This window comes from Carcharhinus amblyrhynchos, chromosome 12 (assembly GCF_965287045.1).
Source record: "Carcharhinus amblyrhynchos chromosome 12, sCarAmb.v2.hapA, whole genome shotgun sequence".
Lineage (NCBI taxonomy): Eukaryota > Metazoa > Chordata > Chondrichthyes > Carcharhiniformes > Carcharhinidae > Carcharhinus > Carcharhinus amblyrhynchos.
The window spans coordinates 22,622,215-22,646,145 of NC_137335.1; the positions used below are offsets into that span (position 1 = coordinate 22,622,215).

The 23,931-nt window shown below is 40.8% G+C and overlaps 1 protein-coding gene across 5 annotated transcripts in view; it reads right to left on the minus strand.

The window, feature by feature from the left end:
- Positions 1 to 6,274: 6,274 nt before the first annotated feature.
- The window catches only part of LOC145350850 (parkin coregulated gene protein homolog), a 362,660-nt gene continuing 345,003 nt past the window's right edge, over positions 6,275 to 23,931 (minus strand). For all 5 annotated transcript variants that reach the window (XM_080200220.1, XM_080200217.1, XM_080200215.1 and 2 more), the window contains one exon: positions 6,275 to 6,642. In XM_080200220.1, coding sequence (XP_080056346.1) covers positions 6,482 to 6,642 — 161 coding nt within the window. In that variant the 3' untranslated portion in view covers positions 6,275 to 6,481. The remainder of the gene's footprint in view (positions 6,643 to 23,931) is intronic.

Here is a 23,931-nt window from a genome sequence, read left to right on the forward strand (position 1 = left end):
CACAAAATCATTGACATTCTATCTCTCTCTTGCAGGACAAAATGGCATGTAATAGATAAGAGCAGAGTCAAATCAACAGGGGACATGGATGCCTGCATTTCCTGAACCTTCCTGAGATCACTCTCAACATCATGGGGCAATTAGCGGCAGAGACTGTGTCATTTCTGCTAAGCAGCATGTTGTGCAACATGCAGGAGTGACCATGGATTTCTTGCTAACCAATTCACCTCCCCACTTCCCTCACACAGAATCTTCTCCTTCTCTTGGGTCTTAAGACACTCAAGAGTTGCCAACTGCCCAGCCACAGAAACCACAGGAGGAGGAAAGGTTCAAAGAACAATGCTTCATCTGACAGTGGCAGTCACTAACTCATAGTAATTATTTTCACCCAGGTTGGCTGCAGGCTGGGTGCATGTCTTTCACTTTGCATGTTATAACATGCAAAATTTGTAATATCTCAAGTCAAATTTCCACTTGTGTAACAAAATTATTTATCGAAACTTGATCAAAACTTGCAGAAGCCACTTTGGTTATTAAAAAAAATCTGCATTTATATACTGCTTTTTATGACCTCAGAGTGTCCCAATGTGCTTTCCAGACAATGAAGTACTTTAGAAGTGTAACCACTGGTGTAATGTAGAGAATGCAAAAACAAATTGTGCATAGCAAGTTCTCACAAATTACAATGAAATAAATAGCTGGATCATCTGTTTTAAGCTTTAGTCAAGGGAGAAATGTTGGCTAGGACAATATCAGTTATTCAAAAAATGTCATGCCTCTGCATGATAGGGTAAGTAGGGCCTTGATTTGGAATCTTATCAGAAAGACAGCATGCCTGACAGTGCAGCACTCCCTAAGCACAGAGTGCTTAAGATTATATGCTCATGTCTCTGGAATGGAACTTGAACCCATACCTTCCAACAAGAATAGTCAGAAAATCCTTCAATCATTCCTCAGCAACTTATCTTCCTATTTAAGCCATCTGAGGCCAAAAATAATTTGCAGGAAAAAGCCCATCCTATCTGAATAAGATGTTGGTGTTGAGAGTAGAGCTTTCTTTAATTGTAGGTGGAAAAAAATTAAAATAGTTCAAAATTGCAAAGTAACTGCAAAATAGCGAAAAAGGTAATACCAAACTGAAATAAAAACAACCAAAAAACAAATCAACATTATACCTTATATTTAATCCCAATGCTATGTTTACGAGAAACCCCAGGAAGTGGAATACCAAATGCATCCCTGAAAAATGAGCCTGTTTCATGAGCAATCATGGGAAATGCAGGGGAAGACATGCTCTGCTCTCTGGCATGACCTTCAAAGCCTTTATGGGGCCCAAGGCACCAGATATAAACACCAAATGCCCCTCACAGACATTTTAATTAACTTTGGGGCAACAACCTTTGCCCAGATTTTTTAATCCCATTATGCTGAACACAGATGCTGCTGCATAGCAAAAAAATTTCCCTTTATATTCTCAGCAACTGGACACTGGAAAAATTGAAGCAAGTGTGAGTTCTGGGTTACTCTTATTCACTTCATTCATTTGGTCCACCGTTATCCTAGACGACTATGGGCTGCTCTCCCCTTCGAGAGAGAATGAACTGGAGGTGATTTAACTTGAGGGTCACCACACGTCAGGCAAGGGACAAGGTTGAGAAGGCAGTGTCTCCAAGAATAACCTCAACTGGTATAGGGATTGAGCCTGCATAGTTGATGTTCCTCCACATTACAAACCAATCATCCAGAGAATTGAGCTCACTGATCCCCACAGTTCATAAAAATAAATGACTCTGTAACACTAATGGTAGAGAATAGGGAATTTATCTTGATATACGGATGACATATTTTCTGCCTTCAGTGTGGCAAAAAAAGGGAAGAGTAGAAAATATCTGCAAGAAGTATTCCAATTTCAAGAAGAAATAGCATTCCAATGTTAGTCTGTTCATGTCTGAAATATTCTTTAACTATGTAACAAAATAAAAATATTATGTAACAGTAGTCTTTGTGACTGTAATCTATGATGAATTATGGGAGGTAATTGAAACTTCATGATTAAAGAATGTAATTTATGTATTGATTATGTTACTATTATCATGTTTATAAGATTATTTTGGGATTGTAACTTTAAATTTATGGTAAATGCAAAGGGTCATGTGATTTGTTCTGCAGAATGCCTGATGGTATTTGGTATTTGGACATCAAAGGGGGGGGGGGGCATTTTTACTGAGCAGAAGATGTCAAGTGCTTATTTTGGCTCAAAGACAATGGCAACAGTCTCTGAGTTTATCATAAGTTGATATTGAGTCTCTCAAAGTCCCAGAAAGATATGGTAGGTATCAGGTTGTAAACAGTTGTGCTGTAAATTATTCATTTACTTCTAAAATGAAAGGGCGAGGATATATAACTTACATTTTTATCTAGGTGGAAATGCAAATGTGTTTCACATTGCCATGGAGAAGAGGGTGGAAGTAGTCATTTTTGATACCAGGTTACAGGCTTCCCTACAAATCAATGAATACCAGTCAGAGACTGCAGAGGATCTGTGTGGTCACCAGAGAGAAAAAGCTGCTGCCTTTGCAAGTTATTACAGCTGAACATGGGAGAGAGATAGTCTCTAATTAGGGAGATAAATCTTATGGCTTTCTAAAGACTTTGAGAGATTCTTCTTAGTCCTTCCAAGGGGAAGAATAATCATCAGAACAGGCTTGCTTGTGGGAGATTTAAGAAATTCTCTGAAAACTGAGGAAAGTACCTGGAGATGGTTACGCAAAGTTACTACTCAGTGAAGTAAGAGTATGGGAACCCATTGGAAACTGGGAGCAACTATAGACTGCTTGCTAAAAGAACTGTGATACCTTGTAGATTGTGATGAATGATAATCACACAAGAGAAATTTATGTAATTGAATTATAAAATGGTTCCAAAATAAAATTAGTCCTTAGTTAATAGTTGTTTTCTAATTTGTTACAGTAAAAATTCTAACACCTATAATCTTGCCACATCATTTTTCAACTAATAACTCCAACTTTGAACTTCTTTAAAGTTATCAGTGTGCACAGAGCTTGTAACCATTGCTTATTTTAATCCTAGCTAAGTGAAAGAAAATCTATTTCACATTAGTTGTGTGGATGAAAGAGCCTGATAAAAGAGAATAAGAAAATTTTCAACCTTTAAACATTCTGGCTACAACTTTGGGCAACTCATGAAGACAAGCGCAGTGACCACAATATCTGATTACCCATGCTGTTGCTCCTGACATAGGCTGCACCCAAACTTTGTGTCTATACATTTAAATGATTACAAATAAGTGTGTTGCTAAGTGGCTCCACACCTGAGCAACAAAACTAGCACAAATTCAAACTATCCTGTATTATTCAAATCAATCTGAATCTCTTAAAGAGATGAGTTTGGTTGGAGCAGGTAATGGAAGTCATTGTGGAAGTGATTTTGACCATAGAAAGAAACAAAAATAGCACAACAAAAGATTTTCTGACACTGAGAAACTTGGAGCAATAGGCAAAACAGGAGGGGTGACATCTATCCTCAAGAAACCAAAGATTCTCCAGACGAACAGCAAAAGTAGTACTACCATACAGTCATGGTATCAATGCACGGAATTCTGCCCAAAATACCTGGATCGCAGTGAAGTTAAATTACTCACGTGAGTGGTATGGTTACCTTCAAATACCATGTCCCGCCAATTGCATCGTTATCCTCGTACACTGCTTAATGCACCACATTCCCATCACTCAGTTGACAACAATCTCTATCAATCAAAACTCAGGCTTCTTACATTGCATCACTTCACTTTTACAGTTAGTACTGCTGCACATATCACATCTCACAGCTTTCACATACTACCAGCTATTCAAACTTGATAGCTACATCACCCAAAAAAAGGTACCACATACACTGATACCCTTCCCTCTCTCTTGCAGGACAAGATGAAATATGATAAGAGACAGTGGCACCTAATCAGTACTGTAGCTAAGCAGATGTTGTGATGGCCTTGTCATTTTTACTGCAAAGTGCAGGCCAATATCATCTACAAAAAAGTCACAATATTTTCAAAAATTAACACTGCGCAATCTATCCTTTTTGAAGATAGTCAAAATTGTTGATAAAAACATAGTGATAGTGAACAATCTTGTGTCATTCTTTTTTCAACGATAATTTATTTTTATTTCTCATCACCTTGGAACTGACATTTAGCCAGATGCCCATTCAAAATTAAGTTAATTCATAAGGTTGCATGAGACAATCAGTGAAAATCTACATCCTCATTCACAGCTGGGATTCAGCAGTGCCTCTGAAAGTGAATGGAGTTTTGGCTGGGACGCCAAATTCTCTGTTCTCATGCAGCGAGGTGGTCATGAACGGGATTAGAGATTCCCACCCAATATCTCCGTGGCACTTCTCTATCCTGATTCCACTCATTTGTATCCCAATGAAGCTGGCATATCTCTTATAATGATTTTTCTATCAATTTCAGAAAACCTCAAGCCTCCATCCTGGGTCCTCTACTTTTTCTCATCTATAAAAACAAGTTGTATTTAAATAGCCTTTTTAACATAATAAAACATTCCAAGGTGCTTTATGGGAATATTAGGAACAATATTTGGCACTGCTCCAGGAGCTATTAGAGCAAAAGCTTCGCAAAAGGCTTTAAAGAATCTCTTAAAGAGAGAGAGAAGTAAATAGTCAGACAGATTAAGGGCATACAGTCTATGTTAACTCATGATCAGTGCTTCACCATGTAAAGACTTCTCCTCTAGCTGAATTATTTCTTGATTAACTATTCTTCATTCACTTTTTCAACATCATTTATGGATTACATATGTTGTTCAATGTTTCCTTCCTATGTACAGTACTTCACACTTGCTAACATTTAATATTAACTGCTATTGTTATGCCACTTTATTTATTTTATTCAACACATTTTGCATTTCTTGAGCTGTTTCCTCAGAATCAAGTGCTCTTCCTCGTTTAGTATCCTCAATAAAAATCTGACCACTTTACTCTGAGTTTCTAAATCCTAGTCATTGATTAAACTATAAATAATAATCATCTCACACACAGCTCAGCATGCAGCTACATTGATAAGAAGGAAAGTAAAACCAAAGTGTTATGGTTTGGGGCCTGATCTGGTTATACTAGATTGCTGTTCCTTTTCTGGCCTTTGAAAATTCTGCCAGAAATGGGCCAGGTGTTTTTTGCATTATCTCCTTCTGTGTGAACATAGTAAGAAATGGTAGGACTGGTTGTGTGAATTCATCTGCTAGAAATCCCATCAATTCCAGCTCCTTACTTCAATTGTTATGTAAGCCTGTGTGAAGCTGACGTAATGATACAACAGGCCTATCTTTGGCAAATGTGAGGCCCATGTAGACTTCTAGGACTGAATTCCTCATGGTATGCCAGTGCTATTTTTTTCTACTTTACTTTCCCAGTGCATGATCTCAAGGTGTCATTGCTAGAGATCAGGATGCAGGAATGATGTATGCCACATGGAATAAAAGAAGGGAGAAAAAAAGTTGTGAGTTTGAAAGAATCACATCAAATTTCTCAATTAATTCTGTGGGCTTTCCATAATTTTGATTTGGTTGTTAATATTAGTATAGAAGTATTATTTTAGCCTTAAGGAGATAACTGCCTTTTCTTTATCATCTCCACTGAATTTTGAATTTCTTAATAACTTTTAAATCCTATTTATGTCCTCTCAAATTACTGGCGATCACGATGCTTAAGTTGACCTCTGAAACTTTGAAAAATCCTTCGCTGAGTATAAATTGCAAAGCAATAGTATTAGCTAGGTGATCACCATATTGGATAACAAAAAAATCTGTTCTTTAGTCATTATGGGCTGTCCTCTGTGTGGGCATGTCTTAAACTCCTGTGCATCTACTTGACAACACTGCCTGTATCGTCTATTTGATCCTTTGCACTGACTTGAAAGTATAATCCTAAACAAGTATCACTGAGGAATTGAAGCTGACTACGAATGTGAGTATTGCCTGAAACATGCATTTATTAGCTTAAAAATGTTGGTTGGGAAATAGTGGGGGGTTACATCTCTATGCCTAAACATGCATTTTGGCATCCAAATGCAGGGGTCAGCTTATAGCCTGGATCTACAGTAATTCAAAACCATTGCTCCTTTGTTCGGAACAGTTATAGTTGCTTACCTGAAGTGCTATATTCACCTACAAAATTATCATGACATCACTCCTGGGTGGGCTGAACAGAATATGAACCATTTAGTTATGCATGAAAATTGTTTTTATTGTTCAGAGCATCTGAGGTTTGAGTCCAACAGCAGCTTAAATGCACATACTCATAGAGAAACAATTGTTGAGAAACAATAAGGGAAACAAGAACACAACTGTCGTTCATTTGATGGTGTAATTGATGCATTTAGACTTACATAATTCCTACTTACATAAATTAATACAACATATTTCTTCAGACCTGTTTATTTGGTTCAATTGTAAATACATGACTCATAAGTTGGGATCATGTACTTGATGTTAATGAAGGCATCTTCTCCTCCATATAACTCGAAGATTTCCAGAGTCTCCTGAATCAGGTCTCCAATGTTTTCTCTTTTCTGTTGGCTGTAGTCAATGCCATCTCCTGTATTGACTAGAATTTAAAAGAAAAACATGAAGGAAAAGAAGTAGCATTATAATCTGGTGATATACTAGCTTGGCATGCAAAGTAGTTAACATTTTCTTTCAAAAGGATCACTTGCAAGTTTCATAAATTTATATTCAACTGACTGACAATCTTTGTATGGTCTCACTAATTTATAAACAAGACCAACAGTTAAAAAGAGCTGAGTGATATTGGCTGCCCTTGCACCTGTAACTGTAAGTAACAATGAAGATCTGTTTAGGATTGAAATACCAGGAAACTCCTGGTTGTTCAGTTGTTTCCTTGGCAACTTCCACAAGCAGTATTTTTAATTCTATGCTGTCAATACAGGATACATATTATTGAGTGCATCCAGTAACATTAGAAAGAGTTTCAATATTTGTCTTTGAAAAACTCTGATAACAGATAAGAAAATCTTTGTAAACTTAATGTTGTAAATGTTTTGAGATTTTAATACCAGCAGATTTTTATTAGTCAGTCACACAATACTGGATTTGTACTATTGTACAAGACACAAAAAGAATGCCTAATTCAGGTTATAGCAGAGTTAAGATGTAACATGAATTAACCAATTTACTATGCTTCGTGTTGGAGGCACCGTGATTCCAAAGAAACACAATCACTGGATGATGAGCTTTTAGTTTTAAAACAAATTCAGATCCTCAAATAGATCATGACTGTGTTGCTTTTTCACTGCATCACAGTGTTTGACTGTTATTCCAACATAGCCCACACCATATCACTGCTGCTCATTTTACTGTTTTGCACGCTGCTGCTATTAGACACTTCTCTTTGACTCTGAACTGCTAATCAACCCATTGCTATTCTTGACTGCAAGTTGTTCTTTGCCAATTCAGCACTGCACAGTCTAGTTTTCCATAGCTTCCATCAATTAAAAATTCAGTGAATAAAATTCTTAAGTTTTACCTAGTTTCAGCTTGTTAGTGAATAATGAGTTGGCAAGAATTTAATGAAGAAAGATGTTTGCGTTCATATATATGGAGCAAAAATATCCTCGGGATGACATCCTAATGTAAGTGCCAGATGAATCTACTCATGACTGGCACTGACCATACCTAAATAAGCAGAGTCACCTAATTGCTATGGAAGTACCTCAGGAATGCCAAAGGAGCCACAAATTCTGGAATAGGGTGCTGGTTCCTGAGAAGGATGCCAAAGAAATGCTCTAAAAGATTTAATAGAAATGCTTAAAGATTATTAAGATTTTAAACAGGATTTTCCTCTGCTTGATGGATCAGTGTCAAAGGTTCAACAATTTAAAATTGTCAGTAATAGAGCAGAGAGAATTGGAGAAATTTCTTTATTCAGGACAATGTTGGATCATGGATTGTTTTACTACAGGGCACAGTTCAGGCAGAGTACTGCATCTTTTAAGGGAAAATTGGAAAAGTATTTGAAGCAGAAGAAGATGCAGGGCTATGGGGAGTAAAGTTAGTTCTGGATTGCTTTCACAAAGAACCAGACACAATGAACCCAATGGCCTCCTTTATGCTTCTTCTGTAGTGTAAACACCTGTTGTTCTATTAGACACTGTTAGTTCTGGTTGCTTTGCTAACTGTTTTCATGATGGAGCATTAGTGTGAAAAAGTTACCTCTTCATTATGAGCATTCCACAGCTGGATTTGTGGGATAAAGGCAAATTGTTTTGGATGTATTTTAAAGTATTTCAGCCTATGTGATGACCTCATATAAGTCCTGATTCTTTCATGTGAAGTTCATGTTTAGAGATTGAGCACTATGTGTATGCAGTATTGCACTGATCTTTCTATTAGCTGATTATAAAGTAGTAAGGAGTGCATGCAAGTTGATGTTCTATCTGTTCTTTGCAGCTGCTGAGGGTGAGGTGGATAGGAGGAGTGCTGACCATAAGTGGGTATGTTTTCAAGAAACCATTCTAAAGAGGCAACTCGTCAGGGATGGCAGAACAAACCAAGGGCGTAGCCCTCATGGGTACTGAAGCTATAACTAGAATAAAAGAAAATTGCCACATCCTATACATATATATCTTATATATCTTTTATATATCTTATATATATCCACTTGGTTATTTTGATGCTGGTTTAATGATGGCTATTTTCTGTTTGATACTGTGGAGTACAAAGCTTCATACAACAAGAGGTAGTAGTTTTAGAACAATATGATAGATATTAATAGATTAAAAAGTACTTCAAATAGTTTTGCACTAAACATTTATTTGGGTTTAATTACAAGAAATTAAATGTTTGCTATTAGTTTTATAGAATCTGGAATATTCAGTGCAGGCTTGTATTCAAATCATTTTTTTACTTTGTAATACAGTTTGCAACAAACTTAGAAACAATAATTAACAAGAACATTTTATTATATTGGAGTAAATCACTTTCAGTTCAAGTCACATTTTGTAGCACGCAGTGCTTTAAGTTATCTGTTCCCATGAAATCCATGAAAAGAGAAAGTTGGACCCTATTCCCACACATGTATGAGAAAGACTGTATTGAAGACAAGGGCTAATTCTTACAATGCGGTTACATCATACTTGAAAGCACAAAGTGCACTGCATAAGGGGAAGACTTTTGTTGCAGTGTTTTGTCGACAGGGCTCAATCTTGACCTCATTAATCACAAAGCTGTGGAAATATTTGTGGACAACTACCATTAGCACTCACTGCAGCAACAAGTGCCCAGATTTTAACTCCCAGCAGGGGTTGCATGCACATGTGACAGGAAGGTCAAGGCAGGCACAAAACTGAGAAGCTTTCTGCCTTGTGAGTCTTAGGAAATTCTTACTCTTGGATCTCATCTTCAACGGTAGCCTCCTGCCTGAACCTGCTCCTTCAGGCCCATCAGAAGATAAAACAAAAATTTAAAAATAGCTTAATCAACTGCCTCCTGATCCACTTGCCACTTGGGTTTACTTATCTAGCTGGGAAACCTTTGGCAGAGGTGCGCCATTGGTGGGACCAGAACATCGTTCCAGCATGAACACAATTCCAGCAATGGGGGCATTCTCTGACCTCCCCACAGTGTGTTTCTTGTTGCAGGAGGTGGCATGCCATTTGCCAGCAGCAGGATCTTCTGGTCCTGCCACTGTCAGTGGGAATTCCCACTGACTCCATCTCATGCTGCTGGTATGGGGTGCAGTCAATGCAAAATCCTGTTGACAGCAATGAGACCAGAGGATCCTGCTGCTGGCAAACAGCATGTCGCTTTCTGCCATGAGGGACATGCTATGGGGAGGCCAGAGAATGCCCCCCATGGTTTCTTCAGAATTCTATTCAGCTCACTATGGTGCATAGAGACTGCTAGCAGTGCTCCACTCAGAAGTTCAGTATGGGAGCCACTTTGGGGAACACAGCTGTCATGGAGATGAAGCTGGTACATTAATTTTAAATGCTGCTTATCTTGTTTTGAACTGGCACAAATTGATCACAAATCACCAACCCTGCACCCATATGCCAAGGTACACGCATTTCGATCTCTCCATATTTAGAACCTTGTCATGTAAAATTATACCTTAAAACAGAACTTATATTGATATAGTGCCATTCACAAACACAAGCTGTCTGATGAAATGTCATTAACGCTGTTTATCTCCATAGTCGACTTGCTGAGTATTTCCAGCATTTTTTGCTTTTATCACGGGATATCCCAATGTGCTTGCAGCCACTTATTTCTTTGAAGTGTCTGCTGTATGCAGGAATCGCAGCATAAATTTGTGTACATAAACATTCAACTGACAACAATGTAATTATGACAAAATAATCTTTTATAGAGATGTTGGCTGAGAAATGAATATCAGGAAGAATACTGCTGCTTTTCTTACATAGTGAGAAGAAATCTATTACATCCATCTGGGAGGGAAGACAGGATCTTGGTTTAATCAGCTCTTCTGAAAAAATAGCACCTCTGATTGTCCACCACTCCCTCAGTTCTGTCATGAAATACCAGTCTATATTAGTTACTCAGGTCCCTGGAGTGGGAGTTGAACACACAATGGTCTGACTTAGAGGCAAGATTATTATCAGTGAGCCACAGCTAACATTATCATCAACTGTTCATAAAAATCTTAATTGTCCTCACAAACACTCCCACAGCACAAATTGCATCTATGTAGATTTGAAACATTTGTCCCATTAATCCACAATATACATATGAAACAGTAATTTCACTGTGCAGATGTTCCCTGATGCTGCATGTCTTGTAAATCTGCCTGACATACACAATGCTACGGAATATTGCTAATCTGTATCTTAGATCTATCTACGTGCCTGGGGTCTCTAACAATTAATAACTTTGCCTAACAAAAATCTAACAAAAAACAGTCATCCCTTATGCCTCTTTAGCATTTTAGAGGGGTGCAGAGGGACCTCGGGGTCCTTGTGCATGAGTCGCAAAAACCCAGCTTGCAGGTGCAGCAGGTGGTCAGGAAGGCGAATGGGATGCTGGCCTTCATAGCGAGGGGGATTGAATATAAAAGTAGGGAGGTCTTGCTGCGGCTGTATAGGGCATTGGTGAGGCCGCAGCTGGAGTACTGTGTGCAGTTTTGGGTGCCGTACTTACGCAAGGATATTTTGGCCTTGGAGGGAGTGCAGAGGACGTTTACTAGGCTGATGCCGGAGTTGAGGGGGTTGAGCTATGAGGAGAGGCTGAATAAACTAGGCTTGTACTCGTTAGAGTTTAGAACAATGAGGGAAGATCTCATTGAGACGTATAAGATGATGAATGGGATGGATAGGATAGAGGTGAAGAGACTCTTCCCACTCAGAAAAGACAGTAGGAGTAGAGGGCACAGCCTCAAGATAAAGGGGGGGTGGTTTAGAACAGAGTTGAGGAAGAATTTCTTCACTCAAAGGGTGGTGAATCTCTGGAATTCTCTGCCCGTTGAAGTGGTGGAGGCTACCTCGCTAAATATTTTTAAGACGCGGGTTGATGGGTTTTGATAAGAGAGGGGATTAAGGGTTATGGGGAGAGGGCGGGAATGTGGAACTGAGCCACGACAGATCAGCCATGACCTTATTGAATGGCGGGGCAGGCTCGAAGGGCTAGATGGCCTACTCCTGCTCCTATTTCTTATGTTCTTATGTTCTTATGAGAGCCATAAATGGGGAGAAACTTAGGGGAACATTCCAGATTTTGGGGCCTCAGCAGCTGAAGACATTGCTGACAAAAGTGATGACAATAAGGGACAAGCCAGTTGTGAGATTTAGAGTAACTCAGAGATCTGAGGGTTGCAGGGCTGGAGAAAGTTACAGAGATGGGGATTCCTGTGGCTGTGGAAAGATTTGAAAAAAAAGAATGAGAACTTAAAAATTAAGGTACAGACTGGGGCATAGTGTAATAGTTGGAGCCAGACCTTACAGAAATGAAAATAGGAAATATTTGTACACTCAGAGAGTGGAAGAAGTTTGGAACTTTCTTCTGCAGTTGGCAACTATTGCAAAATCAATTCTAATTTTAAATTTGGGATTGATTGATTTTTGTTAGTCAAAAGTATTAAGGGATTTGAGGAAAAGTTCTGTTATGTGGAGTTAGGCCACAAGTCAGTCATGATCTATCCAATGGAGTAATAAAAACAGAAAATGCTGGAAAATCTCAGCATGTCTGACGGCATCTGTGGAGAGAGAATAGAGCTAACAATTTGAATTGAGATGCCCCTTCATTAGAGCTGAAGCCAATAGAATATAGGATGATATTTATACTGTTATACTGTTATAGACAAAAAGACAAAGGGAGTGTAAATGGCTAAGAAGGATGCTGATAGCAGCCATTAAGAAATCAGAATGCATTAAAGACAGAACAAAGGTAAACAGAGTGTCAAAGAACAACATGAAACATTTAACAGACGTCCCTAGTGAAGTGGGGGAGGGGGGCGGGCGGGCGGAAACGGAGACAGATGGAAAGTGAGATTTTAAAAAAAGGTGGAAAAATGAAAGGACGAAAGAAATGAAAATAATAATTAAATAAATAAGATAAAATGAAATAAAATAAATGGAAATAAGGGAAAGGTGAAGGAGAGAGTTCATGAACTGAACTCTTATCTCTTATGAACTCGGCTTTTATTGTATAGAGTAAAATAGATTTGAACAGATAATTGACCTACTCCTATTTTTGTGTTCCAATGAGGCGTAACAAAATAAAACTTGAAAAAAGGCTTCTATTACTTTACATAATCAATGTTCAACACTATTACAGCTAATTATCACGACTTCCCTCATGTTCTCAGCCTCCTACTTTGCTCCTTATACACCTATGACTGTGTGGCCAAATTCCCCTATAACTCGATTTTCAAGTTTGCTGATGACACCACCATAGTGGGTCAGACCTCAAACAATGACGAGACAGAATGCAGGAATGAGATAGAGAATCTGGTGAACTGCTTCAACAGCAATTATCTCTCCCTCAATGTTAAACAAAATGAAAGAGATAGTCATTGACTTCAGGAAATGTAGTGGAGAACGTGCTCATGTCTTCATTAATGGGGACGAAGTAGAAATGGTCAAGAGCTTCACATTTTTAGATGTCCAGATCACCAACAACCTGCCTTGGTCCCCCCATACCGGCACTCTAGTTAAGAAAGTCCATCAACGCCTCTACATTCTCAGAAGACTAAGGAAATTTGGCATGTCAGCTACAACTGTCACCAACTTTTAGAGATGTACCATAGAAAGCATTCTTTCTGGTTGTATCACAGCTTGGTATGGCTCCTGCTCTGCCCAAGATTGCAAGAAATAACAAAGGGTCGTGAATGAAGCCCAGTCCATCATGCAAACCAGCCTCCCATCCATTGACTCTGTCTATACTTGCTGCTGCCTCGGAAAAGCAGCCAGCATAATTAAAGACCCCACGCACCCTGGACATCCTCTTTTCCACTTTCTTCCGTCAGGGAAAAGGTACAAAATTCTGAGGTCACGTACTAATCAACTCAACAGCTTTCTTCCATCAGACTTTTGAATGGACTTACCTTCCACAAAGTTGACCTTTCTCTACACCCTAGCTATGACTGTAACAATACATTCTGCACTCTCGTTTCCTTCTCTGTGAACGGTACGCTTTGTTTATATAGCATGCAAGGAATAATACTTTTCACTGTACACTAATACATGTGACAATAAATCAAATTAAATGAATGAATATAGATCTGTAGATTTTTAGCTGAACGATGGTATTTTGACTGTTTTAGGTATTTCCGTTCTTTACTTTTTAAGTATTTTTTCATTACTTAAATGAAGTAATGAATATAAGATGATATTTACACTGTGATATTTACTGTTATAGACAAAAAGACAAAGGGAGTGCAAATGGTGGTGATCATGGCTAAGAAGGATGCTGATAGCAGTCATTAAGAGATCAGAATGCGTAAATGACAGAACAAAGGTAAGCAGAGTGTCAAAGAACAACATGAAACATGTAACAGACGTCCCTAGTGGAGTGGGGGTGGGGGGGGGGAGCGGTAGTTGTTGGGGGTGGGGTGAATGCACCCAGGGAGAGATTGTTTGGTTCCTGTGCTGGCTTATTGGATCAACTGGGTTCAATGAACAAAAAAACATTTCAATGGGAGGAACCACATGCCATAGAACCATAGAATATTACAGCACAGAAATAGGCCTTTTGGCCCTTCTTGACTGTGCTGAACCATTTTTCTGCCAATTCCAATGACCTGCAGCTGGACCATATCCCTCCACACCCCTCTCATCCATGTATCTGTCCAAGTTTTTCTTAAATTTTAAAAGTGAGGCTGCTTTCACCACTTCATCTGGTAGCTCATTCCACATCCCCACTCTGTGTGAAGAAGCTCCCCCCCCCCCCAGTATTCCATTTAAACTTTTAATATTCCCTCTAAACTTGGGGAGGAGTTTGTGTTCAGGAGAGTTTCCTGACCAAGCATGTGGATAAGCCTACAAGAAGAGAGGCTGCACTTGATTTGGTATTGGGAAATGAACCTGGACAGGTGTCTCAGTGGGAGAGCATTTTGGGAATAGTGATCACAACTCTTATCTCCTTTACATTAGCATTGGAGAGAGATAGGATCAGACAAGCTAGGAAACTGTTTAATTGGAGTAAGGGGAATTATGTGGCTATCAGGCAGGAAATTAAAGGCATAAATTGGAAAGAAGTTTTCTCAGGGAAATCTACAGAAGAAATGTGACAAATTTGCAAGGAATATTTGTCTGGAGTTCTGCACAGCAATGTTCCGAAGAGACAGGGAAGTTATGTTAGGTTACAGGAACCGTGGTGCATGAAAGCTGTAATGAATTTAGTCAAGAAGAAAAGAAAAGCTTACAAAAGGTTCAGGGAGCTAGGTAATGTTAGAGATCTAGGAGAGTATATGCCTAGTAGGAGGGAACTTAAAAAGGAAATTAGGAGAGCCAGAAGAGGTCATAAGAAGGCCTTGGCAGGCAAGATTAAGGAAAACCCCAAGGCATTCTATAAGTATGTGAAGAGCAAGAGGATAAGATGTGAAGGAATAGGACCTATCAAGTGTGATGGTGGGAAAGTTTGTACAGAACCGGTAGAAATAGCAGAGATACCTTACTTCAGTATTCACAGTGGAAAAGGATCTTGGTGGTTGTAGTGTAGACTTGCAGCGTACTGAAAAGCTTGAGCATGTAGACATTAAGAAAGAGGATGTGTTGGAGCTTTTGAAAAGCATCAAGTTAGATAAATCGCCGGGACCGGATGGGATGTACCCCAGGTTTCTGTGGGAGGCATGGGAAGAGATTGCTGAGCCTCTGGTGATGATCTTTGCGTCATCAATGGAGACGGGAGAGGTTCTGGAGGATTGCGGATGTGGTTCCTATATTCAAGAAAGGGAGAAGAGATAGCCCAGGAAATTATAAACCAGTGAGTCTAACCTCAGTGGTTGGTAAGTTAATGGAGAAGATCCTGAGAGGCAGGATTTATGAACATTTGGAGAGGTATAGTATGATCAAGGATAGTCAGCACAGCTTTGTCAAAGGCAGATCATGCTTACGAGGCTGATTGAATTTTTTGAGAATGTGTCTAAACACATTGACGAAGGAAGACCAGTAGATGTAGTCTATATGGACTTCAGCAAGGCGTTTGATAAGGTGCCCCATGCAAGGCTTATTGAGAAAGTGAGGGGGCATGGGATCCAGGGGGACATTGCTTTGTGGATTCAGAACTGGCTTGCCCACAAAAGGCAAAGAGTGGTTGTAGATGGGTCTTTTTCTGCATGGAGGTCGGTCACCAGTGGAGTGTCCCAGGGAGCTGTTCTGGGATCCTTGCTCTTCGTGATTTTTATAAATGACCTGGATGAGGAAGTGGAGGGATGGGTTGGTAAGTTTGCTGATGACACAAAGGTTGGAGGTGTTGTAGATAGTGTGGAGGGATGTCAGAAGTTGCAACGCAACATTGATAGGATGCAAGGCTGGATGGAGAAGTGGCAGATGGACTTCAACCCAGATAAGTGTGCGGTGATTCATTGTGGCAGATCAAATAGGATGACAGAATATGATGTTAAAGGTAAGACTCTTGGCAGCGTGAAAGATCAGAAGAATCTTGGGGTCCAGGTTCATAGGATGTTCAAAGCAGCTTTGCAGGTAGAGGCTGTGGTTAAGAAGGCATACGGTGTACTGGCATTCATCAAATGAGGAATTGAGCTTAGGAGTCAGGAGATAATGCTGCAGCTGTATAAGACCCTGGTCAGACCCCACTTGGAGTATATGCTCAGTTCTGGTCACCTCATTACAGAAAGGATGTGGAAGTCATAGAGAGGGTGCAGAGATTTACAAGGATGTTGGCTGGGTTGGGTGACATGCCTTATGAGGATAAGTTGAGAGAGCTCGGTCTTTTCTCCTTGGAGAGACGAAGGATGAGGGATGACCTGATAGAGGTGTATAAGATGATGAGAGGTATTGATTGAATGGATTCTTAGAGACATTTTCCCAGGGCTGAAATGGTTGCCGGAAGAGGACACAGTTTAGGGTGCTGGGGATTAGGTACAGAGGAGATGTCAGGCGTAAGTTTTTCACTCAGAGGGCGGAATTGGCTGCCGGCAGTGGTGGTGAAGGCGGTTTCGATAGGGACTTTTAAGAGACATTTGGATAAGTACGTGGAACTGAGTAAGCTAGAGGGCTATAGGTGAGCCTAGTAGGTGGGGACATGTTCGGCGCAACTTGTAGGCCAAAGGGCCTGTTTGTGCTGTAGTTTTTCTATGTTTCTATATTTCTAACTTTTCCCCCTTCACCTTAACCCATGTCCTCTAGTTTTTTTCTCCCCTAGCCTCAGTGGAAAAAGCCTGCTTGCATTCACTCTGTCTATACCCATCATAATTTTATACACCTCTATCAAATCTCCCCTCATTCTTCTACGCTCCAGGGAATAAAATCCTAACCTATTCAACCCTTCTCTGTAACTCAGTGTTTCAAGTTCCAGCAACATCCTTGTAAACCTTCTCTGTACTCTTTCAATCTTATTAATATCCTTCCTGTAATTAGGTGACCAAAACTGCACATAATACCCTAAATTCGGCCTCACCAATGTCTTATACAACCTCACTATAACATTCCAACTCTTCTACTCAATACTTCGATTTACAAAGGCCAATGTACCAAAAGCACTCTTTACGACCCTATCTACCTGTGACACCACTTTTAGGGGTTATGTATCTGTATTCCTAGATCCCTCTGTTCTACTGCACTCTTCAGTGTCCTACCATTTACCTTGTATGTTCTACCTTGGTTTGTCCTTCCAAAGTGCAATACCTCACACTTGTCTGCATTAAACTCCATCTGCCATTTTTCAGCCCACTTTTCTAGCTGGTCCAAAGCCCTCTGTAAGCTTTGAAAACCTTCCTCACTGTCCACTACACCTCCAATCTTTGTATCATCAGCAAATTTGCTGATCCAATTTACCACATTATCATCCAGATGTAGCCTATAAGAGAAACCTCCTAACTTGTTATCCATTTCAATTAATGACTCCAGAAACTTAGTCCCACACAGACCTATCCTCTCCTTGGGGTAACAACCCTGTTTCTGCTGCATCCCTGAGCTTCAATTTTTTTACAGGGTATCTAAACTAAACATTACCCAACAAGAGAAGTGCAATTTGGACAACCGAAAATGGCCGGCACGATGGCACAGTTATTAGCACTGCTGCCTCACAGTGCAGGGACCTGGGTTCGATTCCCGGCTTGGGTCATTGTCTGTGTCGTGTTGACGTGGATTTCCTCCGGGTGTTCCGGTTTCCTCCCACAGTCTGAAAAATGTGCTGGTTAGGTGCTTTGACCTGAACAGGCGCTGGAATGTGGCGCCTAGGGGAATTTCATTGCAGGGTTAATGTAAGTCTACTTGTGACTAATAAATGAACTTTAATTTTGAATTAAAGGAGGGGGGGGGATTTCCGCTTGTGTTTCCTGTAGGCAAAAATAGCAATGCCAGCGGAAGATTTTGTGAAACTGGTTAAGCAAGAACCTTGGTGACAAGATATTGTTCTCTGATTTCCCTGCCCCTTGCTAATGATGTAGTGAGGTTCCTGCCCAGTAAGGGGAGGAACCCTATATAAATCTATCAATGAAGTTCACAATAGCTATTTATAAATGTGAGGCAGTCGAGGGGAACCTGCAGGGGGGTGCAAAGGTAAGTCTTGCTCTTGGAGAAAGGGAGGCATATCTATGTAGTGCTCTGGCACAGCCCCCTGGCACTGTCCCTTAGCAGTGCCACCATGGCTATTGCAAAATGGCTCCATGAAGCCCTGTCCTATCAGTATGATAGAGAAAACCATGTATCCAGATTTTCTGTGCGTAGAGTGCCAGAAAATCTGAGAAAACTTGGCTGTTCAGCTAGAGTGTTAGATGCAAGTTTTCTCACCCCAGCAGCAGTCTGTATACAGAGTGCAAAGTTCCGCCCAGCATGTCAGTAAAGATGATGTGCAGCAGCTAAATGTAGAAAGAAATTGAGCAGAACACAACGCGACTGGAAAAAGTAGAAAAGCAGTTACAGGAAGGGAAATGCATTTTTCCTTCCTTCCTTCTCTATGGGAGATGAACTGTATTTTTAATGAATTTTCCATTGTACCTTAAAAATCTATCATCATCAGTTATAGGAATTATGCCAGTGCTGAACGTGACATTTTGATTCCCAGGTCAAAACTAAGAGTTAAACTCGGATGTCGATCAGATGTTGAAGGAAGCTAGACATCAAGAGACACAAAGTAATGCACTAGGCTGACAGTTTTCTCATATAAATACTGTATAAATTGGATTTAATCCAAAACAATATTGCTGCAAAGTCCAACACAATTCTTTTTAACAAAGCTGTTATTCAGCAAACTCACAACAAAAGTCCCTAGAGAAGCTCAACCACTGGAAGAGATAATGCTTTCTCTGGTTGTTTCACATCTTATATTTGCTGCCTTGAGGAATTTTGGCTAAATAATTATGTTCTTCAACCATTCTTCAGCTCTTAAGGAATGCTTATTAATATTAATAAATTTTGCATAATTCTTGGTAGATAAACAAAAACTAACCTAGGATCAATTTCAAAGTTTTGGGGTACTGCAATTAGTACTCAATTAACTATTTTTATGGCACTTGATCTGCATGAGAAAAGATGGAAGCTAAACAGTAAACCTGTATTCAATTTAAATAAGAGTTATATAGTGGGGGTTAATAGTAATACAAAGAAAAAAGAACAAAAGAAAATTACAGCACAGGAACAGACCCTTCAGTCCTCCAAGCCTGCACCAACCATGCTCCCCAACTTAACTAAAACCTCTATCCTTCCAGGGAAAAGAACAAATATCAGTGCCTAATCTCATTGCCACATCATCCCATTTGTAAAGTTCAATACATCCTTATGCTATTGAAAAAGGAATAGGAACCAGCTCAGGATCATCATTGGTCCTACCGGTGTGAGGAAGCTGACAAGAATCTGAGATAGTGGTAACCCAGGCTCTGAAATTCACTAATTTCCAATGCACTGGCAGAAATGAAACAAGGCAGTGCTTCTGCCTACTGATACTCAAACATGATAACTTGTTAGGGTTACATGCTGTGCTTAATGCTGGTCAGAAACAAGAGCTGAGGTAAAGCAAGGTGCATTATATGGGTTCCATTTAAAGAGGCAAAGAGAGAGGTCGCTCAAAGGCATGAGGTAGAAAACAGCCAGCATCAAATTGTCCTGATGCTGATGTTAAAGTTGTGCTATTTAAATAAAACAAAGGAGAGATGGGAATAGCTGCAATAAATCTAATAAATGCTAAAGCATAGGCAGTATGGACAGAACTGTGTCAAGGAGTCACATCTTGAAAACCAAGGATTCCTTTACAATATTAGGAGAAGTTTAATGACTTCACAATATCAGCAAGGGTGCATAGGAAAAGGAGTGGGCCATTCATCCCTTTAAGCATGTTTTTACTTTCAATTAGATCATGACTGATTCTGTACCTCAATTCCATTTACTCTCTTTCGCTTGATATTCCGAGTCCAGCTTGAATTTTAGATTATGCTCCTTATCCCGCATTGCCTCACCAGGGAAATTGTTTCTCTATATCTACCCCATCAAATCCCTTTATCATTTTAAAGATCTTGATAAAATCATGCTTTAGCATTTGAAACTCAAGGGAATACAAACCAAGTTTAAGCAAGAGACTGGGAATGGTGGTACGGTAGTTACTTTAATGTTAGATGTCCATTTTAATATATATCTTTCTTCATGATGTATTTTGATGGGTAGTGAAAAATTGTTTCCACTAGCAGAATGTTCAGTAATCAGCAGACTTAAGTTATTGGCCAGAATTGTCCAATCTCACCTGGGGCTGGTATTCTCCAAATGTGAATAGAGAGTGCCAAATTCTCCATTCTTCCTGGCAGCGGTGATGGAGCATATGACATTGGAGAATTCTGGTTAATGTCTAAAATGCCAAGGGAAGGTGAAGAGAACCTTTTGATGCACCAAGCTTGAAGCACTGTCTGAAGGTGTGAATGAAATCAATTCAATGGTAACTTTCAAAAGAGAACTGGATATATGCTAGACAAGGAAACACTTTTAGAGCAATGGAAACACAGCAGAGGCCTGGAGCTAATTGGGTAGCTGTTCCAAAAAGCCAACACAGGCACCATGAGCTAAATGCTCTCGTCCTTTGCTGTATCATTCTATATGTTTACATATATCCTTCAACATTTCATCAGTTTCCTCCTAAGAAATCCAATAGCTATTTCATAAGCATTTCCAGCCAGATGATAGATACATTTAGCAAACCTGGATAAAAATAATGTACTTTCCTCTAAAGGCTGGAAACCAGAAAATCAAAGGACCTGATTTTACCAACAATTTGCACCCATTTTCGAGCGCAAAATTGTGATAAATTCGGGCGTCGGGTCTTTAACATGATCTGCACCCGAATCTGAGCAAATTGTGACTTTACTGACACCCGATTTGGGCGCGGGTCCTTTAAATTGATTTAATGAACCGCCTGCCCAACTCTCCTGCCAAATCCCATTTTACCTTCTTCTGGTCCGTGCTGGATCCGCGCTGTAAGTGACCTGCAAAATAAAAATCTGAAGGAGATTTTTATTTTGCAGGGGAACCTCTGAAGCGGCTTCAGAGCCTGCAATGGCTCTCTGACCCAGATCATCCCCTGGGAGGGGAATGGTGGGGGGGGAGGAGGAGGGTCAGATGTATCTTGCGGGGGGGTTGGGTGAAAGGGCTGATCATTGTCTGGTGGTAGGGGGTGGCCCGATTGCTCACTGATCGGGGTTGGGGGGTGGGGGGGGATGGATCTCTGGTGGGGAGGACGGCAGGGGGTCTGCTGCCACTCTGTGGGTGATTGCTGGGGAGGGAGGGGGGCAGGGGTGCCGATTGGTCTGGGTAGTGAGGGGGTGGATAAGGGACACACACACACATCACTGCCCTCCTTATCCACCCACCCCCACTATCCAGACCGATCGCCACCCCTGCCCCTCTTCCCCTCCCTCCACCGATCGCCCTTGGAATGGCAGTGGGCCCCCTACCCCCTTCACCAGAGATCCATCTGACCCCCCCCACTGGAGATCCATCTGACCTGCCTCCCTCCCCTCCCCCAAGATAATGATCTGGCCTCACCACCCCCCCCGACAATGAACGTGCCTCACTCCACACCCACCCACCCCCCCCCAACACACACAAAGAATGGTCTGGCCTCACTCCCCCTCCCTTCCAGAAGGGTATCTGACTCGCCTCTTCCTCACCTCCACCGCCAGACAACGATCAGCCCACCCCCCCACCATCAGGCAACAATCAACCTTCCCCCCAACCACCAGACAACAATCAGCTCCCCCCTCCACCACCAGACAATGATCAGCCCTCCCCCCACCCCCGCCAGAAATACATCTGGCCCGCCTCATCCTCCTGCCCCCCTTCCTCCCAGAGGATGCTCTGACTCGCCTCCTCCCCCTCCTCCCCCAGACGATGCTCTGACCCTGCCTCCTCCGCCGACCCCCCCCCGCCCCCAAGAGGATGATCTGACACATCCCCCCAACCCCCCGAGGATGATCTGTATCAGAGAGCTGTTCTCTCCGCTTTCTGCTTTCTTTTTCTTTCCTGACCCAGGCGCGCATTTTCGAATTTTTTTCGAACTGTGTATGTGCAGTTCAGAGCTCCAATCTTTCTGGCAGCACTAAGCCCTGCCCACAGTGTGATTCGGACCGGATCCGGCAAAAAGCATATGGGCGTGCTGCAAAGAGGATTCCGGGCTTGGATCTGTATTATGCCCAGATCCAGCCCTTAGACTTCAAATGGTAAAATCGGGCCGGAAGAGATGGGTGATGGTGACTAAGAAATTGTCCTTCCCTTTACCTCTGGCAACCACCCACTATCCGTCATTTACCTTCTCCCTTTCACTCAGCAGCCCAGAAATAGTTACTCGCAGACATGAAAATGAGAAATTGACAACAGATGAGACACAGACATAAGGAGGCCAGAAGAAGCAGGTGTGGAAGTGGAGCCTGTTACAGCTGAGTAGATTCTACATAACATGCAGATGATGATCTCAGGGGTCCTGCCATGAAATGAAGAACACTAGCAGAACATTAAATCCATATGGAGGTCCTGCACTATTTCTGCCAAGATGTGCAGCAGATGGTTAGAATAGTAATGGAGTCTAATGTCCTGCTGTGTGTTAACATTTGTGAGAGTTTTGCATCATTACTGTAAATGCTCGAGAAAGTGACAGCTTCAGGAACATCTGCAAACTTTCTTCCACTGCAGGAGATCTCCAAGCTTCGGGCAGCAAACTGGTTTGATCAATTAAAATGGGGTCCATGAGTTGAGGAAGTGTGTAAGTACAGCCCTCTGTTGTAATTTCTCAACAGAGCTGCATTGGATAGTTGATATTGTTAAGTGATTTTCAATATTTATTTTGACTTTTGTTTCCCTCTTAGGCCATGTTGGACCTTTAAGGCTATTTTTTCTAACATTTGTACTTTTTCCCTCAGGTTTAAAAAAAGGTAATTCCTATCCTGACAGGAACAGAGTATGCTACCATCTCATTAAGTCAGGAGTAGAAGTATGATTAGTTTTTTTAGCTATTCCTATGTTGTGTGGATATGCTCGAATGAGAATAAATTCAATGACTGTTAGGAAGTTATATAAATGTACGATCATGCCTGGTGAGTCTCCTATCATCCATTTTCCATAATCTTACACTCATCAAACACTCTGTTGCCCATATCCGAACTTGCACTAAGTCTTTCTCATCCGTTATCCCTTTATCAAAAGGTGAGCAGTGGAGATGTTTGCTGATGATTGCAGTGTTTAATTCCATTTGCAATTCCTCAAATAATGAAACGGTCATGTCCACATGCAGCTAGACCTGGACATAGTTTAGGCTTCAGCCAAAAAGTAGCAAGTAATATTTGCATCGTACAAGTGTAATGTCCTTTCCAACAAGAGAGATTCTAACTGCCTCCCCTTGACATTCAATGGCACTGCCATCACTGAATCCCTCACTATCAATATCCTGAAGTTACCATTAACCAGAAACTTAACTAAACATTTATGTTGTAATTAAAACAGCTGTTAGTGATGAGTATTCTGTGACTCACTTCTGATTCTCCAAACCTTTCCAAGGCACATCAGGCATGTGATGAAACACCTAGTACTTGCCTGGATAAGACTCATAGAATCCCTACATGTAGAAGGAAGCCATTCGGTCCATCGAGTCTACACTGACAACAATCCCACCCAGGCCCTATTCCCGTAACTTCACTTATTTACCCTGCTAGCCCCCTGACATTATGGGCAATTTACCTTAATCAATCAGCCTAACCCACACATCT